Source organism: Onychomys torridus, chromosome 6, assembly GCF_903995425.1.
Source record: "Onychomys torridus chromosome 6, mOncTor1.1, whole genome shotgun sequence".
Classification (NCBI taxonomy): domain Eukaryota; kingdom Metazoa; phylum Chordata; class Mammalia; order Rodentia; family Cricetidae; genus Onychomys; species Onychomys torridus.
Window position 1 is genome coordinate 61189556 of NC_050448.1, and position 14932 is coordinate 61204487.

The following is a 14932-nucleotide window of genomic DNA, read 5'->3' on the forward strand; positions in this document are numbered from 1 at the left end:
CTACCTGCAACTGTGGCAGGGAAGGAAGTGGGAAATTCCAGAAATAAATCACAGTTTCAAGTAACACCTACAGTAGGCTGCCGTTACAACTGTTCTATTTTATAAGTTATCACTGTTAATTGCGGCTATTGGACCTCAAATGTGTCTTCAGAGGTCCATGTGTTGAAGGCCCACTCCTCCAAATGCAGGGACGCTTGCTCAGACGCTTACTTTCCAGGAAGTAAGTGGATCCTAACTCTCAGACCTCATCAATGAACTAATTCGCTGATGGGTTCATTACTGAACGGACTAGTAGGAAGGAGGTGGCAGAAACTGAAGGCAGCCTGGCCTGTCTGGAGGAAGTAGGTCACAGAGGTGTGCTCTTGGAGGACAGCCGTGCCTCAGCCTCTCTTCAGCTTTGTTTCTGCAAGTGACTATGACTGAAACTCTGAGGCCATGAACCGAAGGACACCTTTGCTTGACGTTGTGATTCTCTGGTATTTTATCACAGCAACAGAGAGCTGACACAATTGCTTTTTGTATCGTATTTATGAGTTAATTTTATCACAAGTATGCATGCACAGGAAAAACATAGTTATCTATAGAATCTGGACTATTGGTGGCTATCTGTGACTTGGTATCCACTAGAGGCCTAAAACATATCCCCCAATTCCACTGTGGAGCAGGTTGCTAAAACAAAACAAAACAAAATAAAAACAACTATAGTAGACTACTTATTAACTTTGATTTATAGATTTACATTTACTAGGCAAGAATCACCTGAACTGGGGCTACTGTTAACTGCTCTAACATGGGAAACAAAACCCACACGTCCCATGCAAGAGCTGTCAGAGAGAAAAAAAAAATAAAGCAAATGCTATGACGCTCTTAAGATGAAAAGTGAGCTTAAATAATTGAAATAGCATCTCTATATCCTGAAACCATCACTTCTGGAACTTTAATAGTTACAAACATGTATATTTTATGCTTCCCGGCTTATGTCATCTAGTCACTCACACATTTCTCGGAAGAAGACAGTCTAAGAGCTGAAATAATTTTTATGGCTTTGCTTTTTGTATGTGGATGAAGTTGTTGTTTAATAACATTGGCATTAATTCTTTCCTGATCTCAAAATCCTGCTCCTGCTGACTGTCACCCCTACTTCAAAGTTTCCCCTGACCGTCATAACTGGTTCCTCCATCTTGGTGCAGGGGATTGAACCCAGCACCTGTAACATGACAAGCATGGACTGTACCATGCACCTGCATCCTCCAGCCCTCAGGAAATCTCCTCCCTCTGTCGCCATTTCTGTGCATTTCATGCGTCGCTACCTGCCTTGCATTTTGGTTACTTAAAAGGCTTTCTTTCTTTCTAGAGAGTCAGTCAAGGCTAGTAACTAGGAGTCCTTCCATATACTGATACCAGGCTGGTTTACACAGGCTACCTGAATTAATGGGCAGGCAAAGCTTTGAGGCCACTGTGGGACTTAAACAAGTGTTGTGCATTACTTCCAACTAGACCCATTTCTCTGTGAAAGCAGTTCAGAATTAACAACTGGCACACTGACAATACCTTGACAGAATGATTATGGAAATCTGTAACGATGATCTCATTATTGCTATTTACAGCTGCAAAATGGGGACCTGCAATAAAATAAGGGTAGGGGGAAAACACATGAGGGTCCCAACAGCAAAGGTGATTCCAACACAGCAGTCGCTGTAACACAGCACAAGGTTAACACATTGACTTAATTAAGAAAGGGCAAAGAACCAGAGTCCCAGTCCCCAGACAAGCACTCAGCCAAACATCCAGGCCCAGGTAAGCTGGGTTCTGAACGTTTCTAGACCTGTGACTGTCTGCTCTGGCCTCTCCCCACCAAGTGCCTAAGAGGGGCAGCTCTAAAGAAGTAGGATAAACAGGAAGTATCAGTGACCTTTCTCTATACCACCCTCTGTAAGCCATACCCACTACCTCTTGCTTTTGGCTAAGTGAGGGAGTCCTACAAAGAAAAACATGGTCATTCTCAGCTCTGGGAAAGAGGCTCCAAAATATAATTTTTCTACTGAAAAAAAAAATGAGCTGAAAATCTGCATTGTATAATATGGAGTGACTGTTCCAAATCTGGGCCAGACAAAGAAGGAGAGAATAAACACAAGGAGAAAAGATGCCAGCTAATGCGAAATCCCCACAAGCATCCTTTGAAAAAGAAAACCAATGGACTGTGCTCAGCCTTTTCGTGCAGATGCGCGCATTCAAACAAGCTTGTGATTGCAAAGTTGTACAGAGCGAAGTAAAAAAGATTGCCTTTGCTGCTCTCAGCAAATACTCTACACTCCCATCCTCCTATAGTAACCAGCAAAGGGGAAATAAAGCCCATCCTGAGACTCATTAAAGGAAACTGCACCACAGGAAACAGCCACTCACTGTTCTCCAAACACTTGTGCTTTTAAAAATAGTTTACTTTAAAATGTACTATCTTACTTAATATGCTTATTTGAAAATCCAGTGTCTGCTGTGTGAACAGCGATCAGTAAAAGCCGTACAAAGATTGTACTCTGGACCAAGCCTTCTCAGGACAACTGGGAAGTGTCTACATTGCTTCCGCTTTGGTCCCACCCCCAGAATTCTCCCCCAAAGCCAGCACACACACCAGGGACGGGGCATCTTCAACATGCTCAAACATCATGCAAATGTGAGCGAAAGAGGCATAGAAAAGGGGGTTTACATATTACCATCGAGTGTACCTGCAAACTGCCTGTCCCCATTTCCTCGGCTACCAAACCTGGTGACTATTTTCCCATTTGGCTGGAAGATGAACACGCAGCACGCCTTGTTGTCCACCACAATAATGTGCCCGTTGCGGTCTACAGAGACTCCTTTGGGCCCCATCAGTTTTCCCGATCCAATTTTTGTCTGTTAGAAACAAGTGCAGAAACTGAATGTGGACATCGAAGTTCAAAGCATTACCGAACCAACCTGAAGCTAGCTGGTTGTTATCTTGGAAAATCGTACCGCATGGAACAATGTTATCTCCGTCCCAGAACATCTGCTACTGGCATATTCAACATCTACTATTGGCATTTATAGAAAACCTTATTTTTAAGAAGCATTTGCCACCAAACTTGGGCCACAGCGCCCTTTTAAATGGACACTTGATGAAAGATCACATGTCTAGAGAAAGACATGTTTATTCTTGCTGCTTGCTTTGTGCATATCTGAAGTTGCACTGATGGATTTACTCACTCCCTTTAGCCTTAAGATTCCTTATATTATTTTCTAAAAAGTTTTAAAAAGCAACTTTAATAATGTCCAATGCTATTTTAGAAACAAATATAAATAAAATAATGTCAAAGGTTTAGTGTAAGCAAAGTAATAGTAAACAGTCACCAAACAGAGGCCATCATTACTGCTGTTAGATATTACACTCAGTACTAGAATCTCAGGCACGTGCCACTGAATTTTATTAGAATTAAGTTCTACAGGGTTGGAAGTCACATCCATTCCATCCACCACTGTGCAGTCAAAGCCGACCACACTTACTGGTGCATAAATGTTACTTGGCAAATATTAAAAAACAAAAGTCTGGAATTATTTATAAGCTAACCTAATTATGGTTAGTGTGTGTGTGTGTGTGTGTGTGTGTGTGTGTGTGTGTGTGTGTGTGTTTGGTACATGTGTGTAGAGGCCAGAGGTCAACTTGGGGTGTTGTTCACCAAGAGACATATATACACCTTGTGTTTTGAGGCAGAGTCTCTCATTGGCTTATAGCTTGCTAGCCAGGCAGGTTGGCTGGCCAGGGATCTCTTGGGATCTGCTCTTCTCAGCCTTGCCAGCACATATTATCATCTGGCATTTCAGCCTGTGTTTTGGTGATCAAATTCAGGCTCCCATGCCTACATAGCAAACACTTTACAGACTGAGCCATCTCCCCAGCTACCCCATCATGACTAAATCCTTTCATTTTCATGGTGTTTAATAGGGGGAACAAAGCATTAGGTTTTTTTTGTTTTGTTTTTTTGTTTTTTTAAATCAACCATATGCTTGTATATACTTTAGTTCTGTATTTATTGATTCAACTGTCAGAACACGGTCAAAAGAATGATCCATGTTTAACAATGCCTTGGGGAACTGTGAGAGGCACCCTGAAAAAGGCAGAGGGCCTTTTACCTCAGGTGCATTTTGTTCCCTGGATTGTTCTTGGATGTGATTTCGTGTCTCCTGTGACAAACACTTACATTTCAATTTATAAGATATGTTTATTCTTGTTGGATGTCAGAACACAGCTACAGAACCCAGTCTGGTCAGTGCACCCTGAATCTGGATATGGCCTTCTGCCTTGCTTTTATGCCTTCCCAGATATAATCTGTAGTACGTGCCAGGCAATTGTGTTCAAATTGGTCTGTCCTGAGTAAGTTCGGGGAACGGGCTGCTCTGTTCATATTTAGTATGTGCTTAATGAGCTTTATTTACATGTTTTTCTGATCATGTTCCTGTGAACTCAAACAACCTTCCTGGGAGCAACGCTTGCTTTGTTACATCTGTGTATAAAAACACACTGAAACCAAAGTAAGGGTGTCTACAGCATTAGACTGTAGTCTGCCCTATTCTTTCAGGTCCTCAGATCCCAGGTCCAGCAGACAAGATCTGCATAGGTTGACGAAAGTTGGCATTCAACCAACCTCATACCAAAGATATTCAGGGGGGACCCCACTTGCGTCTCTACTGAACATCTGCAGACGTTTTTCTTGTCACAGTTCCCTAAACAATACAACACAATAACTATCTGCAACCTTCACAATCTTGGGTCTTGGAGTTCAAGGGGGTCCTGGAACCAACCCCATACGGAGATTGGACTTCTGGGGAGAAAAGTCAGACACCAGAGTCTGCAGCCTAGAAAGTGGGATCAGTGGTGGCAAAAGGAACTCTTACTTTTTATTTTAGACTTTTTTGCACACATAAAAGCCTATTTGGGTTGTCTTTTAAATTAAAAAACTAACCCCCACTAATTACATTTCGTAAGTTCTGCCACAGAGCCCTGTCTTTCTTCAATTTAGCACTACCTGATAGAAATCTGTGAACCACGAATGAACACTTAAATTTTTTAGATTTCTTTATTTGACTTTATGTGTCCGAGTGTTTTGCCCACATGTATGTCTGTGCATCGTGTGTGTGCTTGGTGACCTGGGAGGTGAGAAGAAGGCATGGGATGCCCTGGAACTGCAGTTACAGACAGTTGTGAGGCACATGTGAGTTCTGGGTTCTCTACAACAACAACAAATGCGTCAGCCACTGATCTGTGTCTCCAGCCTCCACGTGTGTGTTCTTAATTTCCTTATACAGTGGTGGAGCTTTCTTGGAATAGGACTTTGCAGGTGAGTCTTTATCCTTCCACGTTTACAAAAGGACGGAGATTCAGGTGTGACCTCCTTAGAGCAGAGACACCAGTACTTTGAAGGGAAACATCTTGTGTAAGTTTGGTTCTGATGCCGCCATGAAGCCCAAGGATCAGAGCATCTCTAACAGAATGGCAGGTAAGGAGATCGCTCACATTCTTTCAAGTCTGAAGGGAAGGGATCCTACGAGATCAAAAGGAGAGCTGGTACCCTCTGCATCACAGCCTAACAGGACTGCTACTTTACATTATGAACAACAGTAGTTACTTAGAATGACTCAACAATACGATGGAGAATTATCTTGGATGAAAACAGAAGCCAAAGGATTATCTTAGTTCTACCAGAGGACGCCGGCTGGGCAGATCTACAAGCACCACTCAAAGCTGAGACCAAACGTCCCTTTCTGCTTCCAACTCAGCTGCCCTGAATTCTACCAAGTTAAACAAGGAGCCATGCATCTGGCCTCACTGTGTTTCTTCTCTGTCTTGGAATAGGAAGAAACACAGTTCAGATTTGGGCATTTGACAGTTAAAAGAGAGCACTTAACCCAATGAATGGCTTGCAAGTTGAAGAGGAGAAAGCTGAGACATTTTAGAATACAGTGGCCATAAAGGTCACCATATTTGTGTTCATTCATATGTATATACACTTAATTTTTTTTTCTGATTACAAAAGACTCCCAGATGGTCTGGAAGGTATAAGCTATGAGGGAAGATGAAAGAGAAGACATTAAAGGAGGCAGAGAGTGATAAATATTAGACTACAAGACAGATGTCTATAAAAACGGTAGTAAGATGTTACACATTGGAGATAATTAGGAAGAAATATAAAGACTATGCGGCGGTAAAAGGTAAGTCAGTTACTCTGCTGATTTCACCAAGTCCCATTAAAGAAACAAAAATAATAACCTCTGAATACTACATTGTAGCCTGCATACTGGGATGATTTTTTTTTTTTAACAGTGTTCAGGTGTTTTCATGTGCTATCTTTTTACCTTAATGGGTTCTAATCAATATCTGCCCTGAAGAGATTCTTGTTGCAATAGGCAACATCTTCCCCCCTGTCCTCTAGGGGGCAACAGTGCTCCACACCTGCACTGACTGCCAAGCAGTGCCCAATTCTAAGCCCAGTTCTTCCAAGTATTTATTATAGGTCCTGAAGTATCAAGTCGTGTGTGTGAAACGTCCCCATCAGGAAGTCCTTCTCTCTTAGCTAGCAAACGCTTGCTTAATAAGCGAAAGCTGCTGCAGCATTGGCTCCCGATGTTTGGATGGATACCCATTTTGCTGGAGGATGAAACAAGTTTTCTCCAAACTAGAGGCCTTCTGAGAAGACAGCTACCAGTTTTCTTCATATTCCTACCAGAGCCGTCACATTTGGGTGTTGGAAGACTCAGAAAGGCGAGAGAGCTTTCTATACACACGACCGTTATATGGGGCTGTTTCCAGCGGAAACGGTGTTAAAGGGGACAATCTTTTATATCCTCGGGCGGAAAAGGTACTGCCTCACATAAAACAAAAGAGTAAGAACATCCGTCACTCATCTCATAAACACTATTTCGTCAATATCGTGAGATGATTGGGGCAACCCAAAGACTTCAAATGCCTTCGGTCAGAGACCTAATGAGATCCGCCTTCAAGATTCCAGAATGGGCTAGGAAAATGCACTTCCTCCAGGGAAGGAGGCCATGAAGCCCGAGTCATAGTTGGTCGCACAAACTTTATGTTTTGGAAAAGATTACAAGGGGCATGGGGAAGATCATTTCTTACATGAGACATGTGTAAAAATCCAGGAACAAAATCTCATTTAATTTGTATTCAAATCCTATGAGATAAGTGGTTTTACACTCTGTATTTTAAGTGCTCAGAGAATATAATTTTCCAAAGGCCAAAAGTTAAGAAAGCACAGAAATGGGATTCCAGTGGTTGATCTGAGGGAAAGTCCATGTTGTCAGATAAATTAGAAGCCTTCCATAGGCTGGGTGAGGGGCTGCATACAGCATAGTGCACATGGTCCTCCAAAGGCCCATTGACCCACTGTCTTATAATCTCATGGATAGGTACAGATGGGTGATAGCAATACTTGGGTAACGCCTGAGAGGAGAATGCTATTGTCACTGCTGGACTCCCCTACTCTTTGGTGACTTGTGGTGGAACAGGAGCTGTTATGGTTGGATCTTGAATATTTCCCAAAGACCTAGCTGAGGAAGGCCTAGTCCCCACTGGTGCTATTGAGCCGTGGTAGCGTCCAGTGGAAGAAGGGAGGTCACCGGGCAGATCCCTGAAGGAGGCTGTGGAGCCCTGATCACCTCCTCTTTGCTCTGTGTTCCTGCTGCCATGAAGTCAGCAACGCCCTCCATCATGTGTGTCCCTTGGCCACAAGACCAAAGTGACCACAAGAGCCCAGTGACTATGGACTGAAGCCTTCGAAATTGTGGACTGAACTAAACGCTTTCTAAGTTGATTTTCTTGGGCATTTTGTCTCACAATAAAGGGCTGACTAACAGAGATACCATTCTTACAAAGGGGATAGAAGATCACATGACAGGATCTCAGGGAGGAGGGGAACTGGCTTCACCTCTCTACAGCCTTCATTTTCTTTTCCTTCCTTGTTCTATGCGATATTCTTTAATGTTGTGTTTCCAGGAACAACGAATAATATACAGCTGACATTCCTTGTGCATTGGGCTTTTTTCCTTCCAGGTACCTGTGTACGTTTTAAAGGTGAGAAATGGACATTATAATGTCGTTTCTCCCATGTGTTCAGCCACAGGCCTGAGAAAGTAGAAAGCACTCTGTGACATTCTGGAAATTCATTTGAGAATCACAAACTGCCTCTTTATAAACCTTTGCAGGTTTTTTTTTTTTTTTTTAAAGTCAAATTGAGGTAACCAATATAGTTTTCCAATAAACATGATCTTTTAAAGAAAGCAAGCAAACTATTGCTTTATAAAGTAAGTCACATTTAGAACATACATGGGTGTGTGTATGCATGTATGTGCATCTATATGCATATGTATGTATATGTACGTGTACATATGTATGAATGTGTGCATATGTTTATAAAATTATCACAGTTACTTTCATTTAATAAAGCTGAGATTGATGACTCCACATGAAGAATTACAGAATACTGGATTGGATTTAAACAAAGAAAACCATAATTTACTGCCGTATTTTTTGTTTTTTCTACTATGTAGTGGCCAAATGGTGGTCACTCTTACCTTAAACTTCCCGTCACTTGAGAAAATGCTAACCCACTTGTTATCATAATCTGCAATGATAATGTCCCCACTAGGGTGCACTGCTACCCCAGTGGGCCGCTGTAGCTGTCCGGGTGATCGTCCTCGGATGCCAAAACGACTTTTGAATTGCCCATCATTGGAAAATATCTGTAAAATGAATTTACACTCATTAGAATCTGAGTAGCACAGAAATCACTGGGACAGGAAAAGGTATTTGTCAAATACACTACAGATCAGAATATGCCAATGCTGCTCAAGAAATCCCCCCCCCCACACACACACACAATTAAAACAAACAGAAACAAAAGTCTGCATATTCATTCTGTTTCTTCCCCACATCATTTATCTTGAATCTAAAATTTCGAGTATACACCTATCTCTGGCCAACACAAGCAGTCAAGGGAACACATGTAGGGCTATACCTGCACACACTGGTTGTTACTATCTGCAATTAATATCTTCCCACTCGTAGAGGCAGCTACACCTTGAAGGTTTGTAAATTCTCCTTTATTTCTTCCTTTGGTACCTAAGAATAAATGAAAAAGAAGCATAGAAATTAAGTTATAGATAATTAGATGAGCAAACGAATAATTCAAGCTTCGATAAGTAGCCTGAGAGTACATTGTCTTTTTCCATGGTAGAGATGGAACCCATGGCCATGTGTATGCTGAGCATGTGTTCACTGAGCTACAGCCACAACTTCTGCATTGCCTTTGATACATGTGGGGAGCAGGGAGGCTTCCCCTATGACTTAATCCACAGACTACTCACTTTCTCCTTCAGACCAATAAAGTCTTTGCAAAATCATTCTTAATCAAGTGCTAATTTTCCTAGTCAATCTGTAGCTGAATATTGATGTGGTTAAAATATATTCAGCTTTCATAAAGAAATAATAAAAAAAAATTCCGACCATGGAGCTACAACTAGAGAGGAGTGTGTTTTCGAGTTTTGTCAAAATCCCACTCTCTTCCTCAGTAAGCTTGGACATTTGGCCTTCAGAACACAGATGTCATGAACGAGACGTGTGGTTTCACACGCTGGATCCACTGCTGCATCCTTCTCTAAGACTCTAGACTTCATTGGCTATGTACACTCCTGATGACTTCTTTTGTTTTTGTGTTTTACAGGGTCGTGCTATGTGTGGTCTAGCCTGGCCTTGCGTTTGCCCCTTGCCTCAGTCTCCATAGCCCTGGGCGTCAGGTCAAACCTGCCACACTTGGCTGCTGGACCCTGATTACAAGGATAGATGAGAAAGAGGGAGGAAAGTGACAGTGTCCCATCCCTATGTTCACAGTCATCCCTTTTACTTCAAAAGATCGCTGAATATTCATGAGTGGAAAAAGAAAGTACCCAAAGATGACTTAGCAAGCTTAAATCTTAATTCCTAGTGAGAAAAACAAATGATAACTTAATGTATACTAAAAGAGCAGTTTAGTATTTTTTAGCTGTCCATCCAGTGCTTGAGGAAAGTGAGGAGGGCACGCTGAGGTGGGGGCTGGTGTCAGGCTCAGGCTGAAGGGTGGCCCGGGACCTGACTCTTCAGAAACACAACTGGGTTTAGGATTGAAACCAGTGATGGACAAAACTCCAGAACCAATCAAGAATAGAATTGCTGGGCAGGACAATTTTGGATCAGCTGGTTTTCACCAGACCATAGTGGCCATCCTTGTACCAAGGTCAGGGGCCCTCTTAAGCTCCTTTGTGTCTTCTGTGTCTAATGTCTCCAAACATGAGAGAAAAAAAATTCAGATCCCCAAAGATAAAGTCCTGCATCATGAAGGAAACTACATGTTTTTGAAATGGTGTGGGAGAGGAGGACATTGAGGTACCCAAATGGAGCCCCAGCAAGGCAACTGCTTGAGCCCAGGAATTCAAAGCCCACCTGGACAACAATTGTGAGGACCAGGCTCACAACAAACAAACAGAGAAATAAAAATAAATGAATAGACAAACAAGATGAGTTAGTATCTGGTCATCCAGATGAGAAAGCTGTGGTCGGCCCTTTGAAGAGGGAGGGTACTGATGTGGTTTGTTTTGGGCCCTCCCAGCTGATGGCTGAATAACTGGACACGGGAATAGCAAAACTGAGGACCAGGAAAAGTAAGAATTCTACATTGTTCACTTTACAAACATCTTTTTAAAGGTGGTAAGTGTTAATATTCTGACCCGCCCCTTGGGGCTGCCCTGTGTCCTACATAGGAGCCTCTTCTTAAGTAAAAACTCCACCCCTTTTTCTCCCTCTCCCTCTCTCTTTCTCTCTTCTTCCCTATCTTCTCTTCATCTGTTCTACTAACCCATTTCCACACGGATGTAGTGCCTGGGTTGTGAATGTCACCTGCCTCCCCACCGCCATGCCCACATGGAGTGGGTTACCCATCTGTCCACAGCTGCATCTGCCCAGCATGCCAGCATGGTTCCCTGCACAGTGGGATACCCGGGCCTGGCCAGCTGGGGGGTTCCCACGAATGTATAATTCATAACAGTAAGGCCAGTGCTTCTAAAAAAATAAGAACCCAAACCCCTGTTTTTCAAAAGTATACCTATAATCCCAGCACACCCAAAGGTGAGGTGAAGAAGGAGAATGGGGTGAGACAAATAGTCTATGTCCCAAAATAAGCAAATTTAAAACTTCATGAATCAAAGCATGAAGTTATCAGGAGGCATCATGACCAATTTGAAAGCAAGAGTCTTGGGGCCCATGGGTGTGATGTCTTAGGTCAGTCCCAGAAGCCTGGCAACCAGGATTCAACCCCTGGAACCAGGTAAAAGGCAAAAGAGTGAACAGACTCACAAGTTGTCCTCTCCACACATGTGGTGGCATATCACATACATATAAACATCATCATCATCATCATCATCATCATCATCATCATCAATACATTGTTTTAAGGACAAAAGGCTTATAACTGGGAATGGAACAGAAACAAAAGAAATGACCTGAAGGAAACCCCAGTGCTGTCGGGCCTTGCACATGTTGGTGACCAGAAACACAAGGTGAGAGCCAGACACCAGAGCAGAGTAGATAAACAGGGATTGCTGTCCTTCAGGTACAAGCAGGGACAGACACCACCTGCAGATCTCCTTCCTTTAACCTTTGATCTATTCTGGTAAGGACAAAGGCCATTGTGTTTCTAGAAGACTCAGTGAGTGGCAGGAAATGGAGAGAACAGTGTTAGTGAAAGCCAACACTGCCCTGTTAAAAAAGTTCCACCTGCTTACAAAACACACACGGGCTGCTGGAACAAGGGAAATATAGGTGCCCAGAACACCAACACACATCTGTGCTGTACAAAAATAAGGCCACATTCCTGAGTATCCATAGAAATGAGAAATAATTATATTGGGGAGGCAGGAAGACATTTAGTTAAACTCCGTGTTAACCCAGTCAGGACCTGAGGCAGGAAGATTCTGTCTTTCTGCAATGAACACTAGAATTGGGTCACCAGAGCATTGGGACAAAGCACAGTGCTGAAAAGAGGTTTGGCAAGCTCAGCAAGGCCACTCAGCAGGTAAAAGGCATCACTATTCCATGTACTTGCAAGCCTGCGTTCCTGTCCCGAATCCCACATAAAAGAGAGAACTGCCTCCCGAACGTTGTCCTCTGACATTTCACCTGCATGCTTACACACACAGACACACATCACACACACACCCTTTCTCTCACACACACACACACACCACCAACACCACCAACATAAAGAAATGACCATTTAGACTTCACTATGGTAAAATCTCCCTCTCTACCCATCTCCTCCTCCTCCGTCCTTCTCTTCAGGTGCTGAAGACCAACCGTCCCCACGGTTGCACAGGCCTGTGCTGTCTCCTGCCCTCATTCTTACGAGTGAGCACCTTTTGTCTTGTCAGAGACCCCCACCACTGTTTCTTTTTCATGAACAGTGTTGGAAAGCATGGCGGATGAGTGTTTTTCCTGAAGCTTAGACGTTGGCACCAGCGTCCTCTTGGAGGACAATTGATGCGGATTACTTCTTATTGGAAACTGAAGCAGATGCTGAACAATGCTGTGGTGTTTGAGGATAGAATATTCAAGTGTTTATAAAGTAGCTTATCATGAAAATGAAGTAGATGGAAATTACGGAAGTTGGAATTTTTTTTGGATCCAGCTTTACATTTCCACCTCCTTAGAAAATTCTATTTGGTCTACAGACAAGCCTCTCCTTTTTCTCCACAGTATTCTACATGAATGAGGAGGTCTGGTGATACAGCTCAGTCAGAGAGCACTTTCCTAGTGCGTTCAAGACCTTGGGTTCAACCCTTGGTCACACAAGTGTACACTCACACACACACACACACACACACACACACACACACATATACACATTGAAAATATGTAATGAAAATGAGTTCTTCTATAACACAGATATGTAAAACAACACATAAATAGGTAGTACTTATCCAATCTTTTCCTGTCTAGTTTAATGTAAATAGATTCATTTCACAACTACTTGTGTTAGCTACTAATCAACAGAATGTTAAGGAAGTTATAAATAATTTGGGAATAATCTCTTAAGATAATTAAACTATTTTTTCTTCTGGATGCTAAGCTAGCCTATGAATCACAAGCCAACAGCTTCTGAGCCTTGTGCCCCTTGACCACTTCAAAATGCCCAGGAGGTGAACCGCTAAACTGAATCCTGGGGACCAATAATATGTATCTCCTCTCCCCACCACCCCAAATTAGTATGCGAGATGCTCTGAATCAAAGAATCTACCAAAAACTTACTGAGGCAAGAATAGTGTCTGATAGGAATTCCAACAATGCCCCCACGGTTACGAATACCTGGCCGGACACTTAGTCATTTCCTCCTAGTCATTTCCAGGTCATGTGTCCTATGTCACCCATGCCCTGTGGCTGTGTGGTCTCGTAATCGCACGGCGCATCCACGTGATCTATGCACATGCATGGAGTAGCCACATGGGCCTATGTGCACAGGTGCAAGCTGGCGCTTAAAAGATAGGCCCCATGTTCCCCCACCCCCTTCTCACACATGTCCTTCCACAGGCCTGATCACATCTATCCCTTCCTTCTTGTCTTAATAAAACTCTTGTTAGTGGATTTCGTCATGTTTCTTGACTTTTCCTCACAGGGTAAGAGTGCCGCTAAAAACCATCAGTGTTTAACATAGGATGTCCAACCAGGCTGGTGCCCAGTTAATGCTTGCTAAGTAAGTGAATTCACGAATAAATTCATGGCGAGCAGTAAATTATAACTCATGTTGCATCATGAGAAAATGAAATGGTCAGCAATTTGCACAGCACTTTCTTATAAATTCTCTCCCATGAATCATCAGGACAAAGAGCATCATTGCCATTGTGCAGATAAAGGAGGTTGAGCTAGACATATCACAGAGGCAACCAGAGATGAAAAAAAGAACAAAGCTGCATTTTCCCAACACACACATACACACACACACACACACACACACACACACACACACACGCACGCGTGCTTTTTTTTTTTTTTTTTTTTTTTTTTTTTTTGGCCAGCTGTGGTAGTGAATGCCTTAATCCCAGCACCCAGGAGGTACAGACAGACCGATCTGGGTAATGATTAATCCTTGTACCCATTTCTGCCCTCAGCTTCCTGATATAAAAAACTGTTGATGAATAGGTATGTACCCTGAGGATTGAAAGTAGACCTGACTTTTTCATATAGAAATGTTTAGATTTGTGATTCTTATAAGATTTTTTTTATAAGATTACATTTTAAGAGAAATAATAAAGTGGTTGATCTTTCCTTATAACTGCAAAATGCAGCCTGCCAGGAAAAGAACTGGCTGAGAAAAATACCTTGCTTCCTTATACTTCTGTTCATCTATAACGAGCTGCTCAGACATGAATGTATGTGGGTTCTTGGGAATCATTTGTTTTACACCTGTGATATGTAAAATGTTTAAACATGTAAGGGAAATGGGAAACATGTTTTTCACTTGTATTCATTGTAATCATTCACTTGAAAAATAGAATGTAACTAATGGGTAGTCTGTACCCCAATAATAGGTTTCTCTGCCAACACAGTAAGTCAGATCAAGCCAAATTAAAAAGTAAAAGACCAGGTATATTTGAGCAAAGCACTTCTGGGTGAGTCCTCCAGCCCCCAGAGATGAGGCCAGGGAGAGAGGGCAGGAGAGAAATCACATGGCTGCTCTGAAGAAGGGGCCTTAAATGCCCTCTAGGCATGGGGGGTGTAGCAGGAATCTTAAAGGTACTTGTTAATAAAACCAAACCTGAGGCCAGTTATTGGGATGGATGCTGGAAGATTAGAGAAGCAGAACAAGCCACAGCTACCTCACCTCTC

General features: G+C 42.6%; 1 protein-coding gene across 5 annotated transcripts in view; it reads right to left on the reverse strand.

Moving 5' to 3' along the window:
* The window catches only part of Trim2 (tripartite motif containing 2), a 156293-nt gene that overhangs the window by 7577 nt on the left and 133784 nt on the right, over positions 1-14932 (reverse strand). For 4 of the 5 annotated variants that reach the window (XM_036191021.1, XM_036191018.1, XM_036191023.1 and 1 more), the window contains exons 7-10: positions 9039-9142; positions 8596-8763; positions 2712-2892; positions 1552-1622 (exon numbers count right to left, since the gene is read on the reverse strand). In XM_036191021.1, coding sequence (XP_036046914.1) covers positions 1552-1622; positions 2712-2892; positions 8596-8763; positions 9039-9142 — 524 coding nt within the window. The remainder of the gene's footprint in view (positions 1-1551; positions 1623-2711; positions 2893-8595; positions 8764-9038; positions 9143-14932) is intronic. The other variant, XM_036191019.1, reaches the window with a different exon arrangement.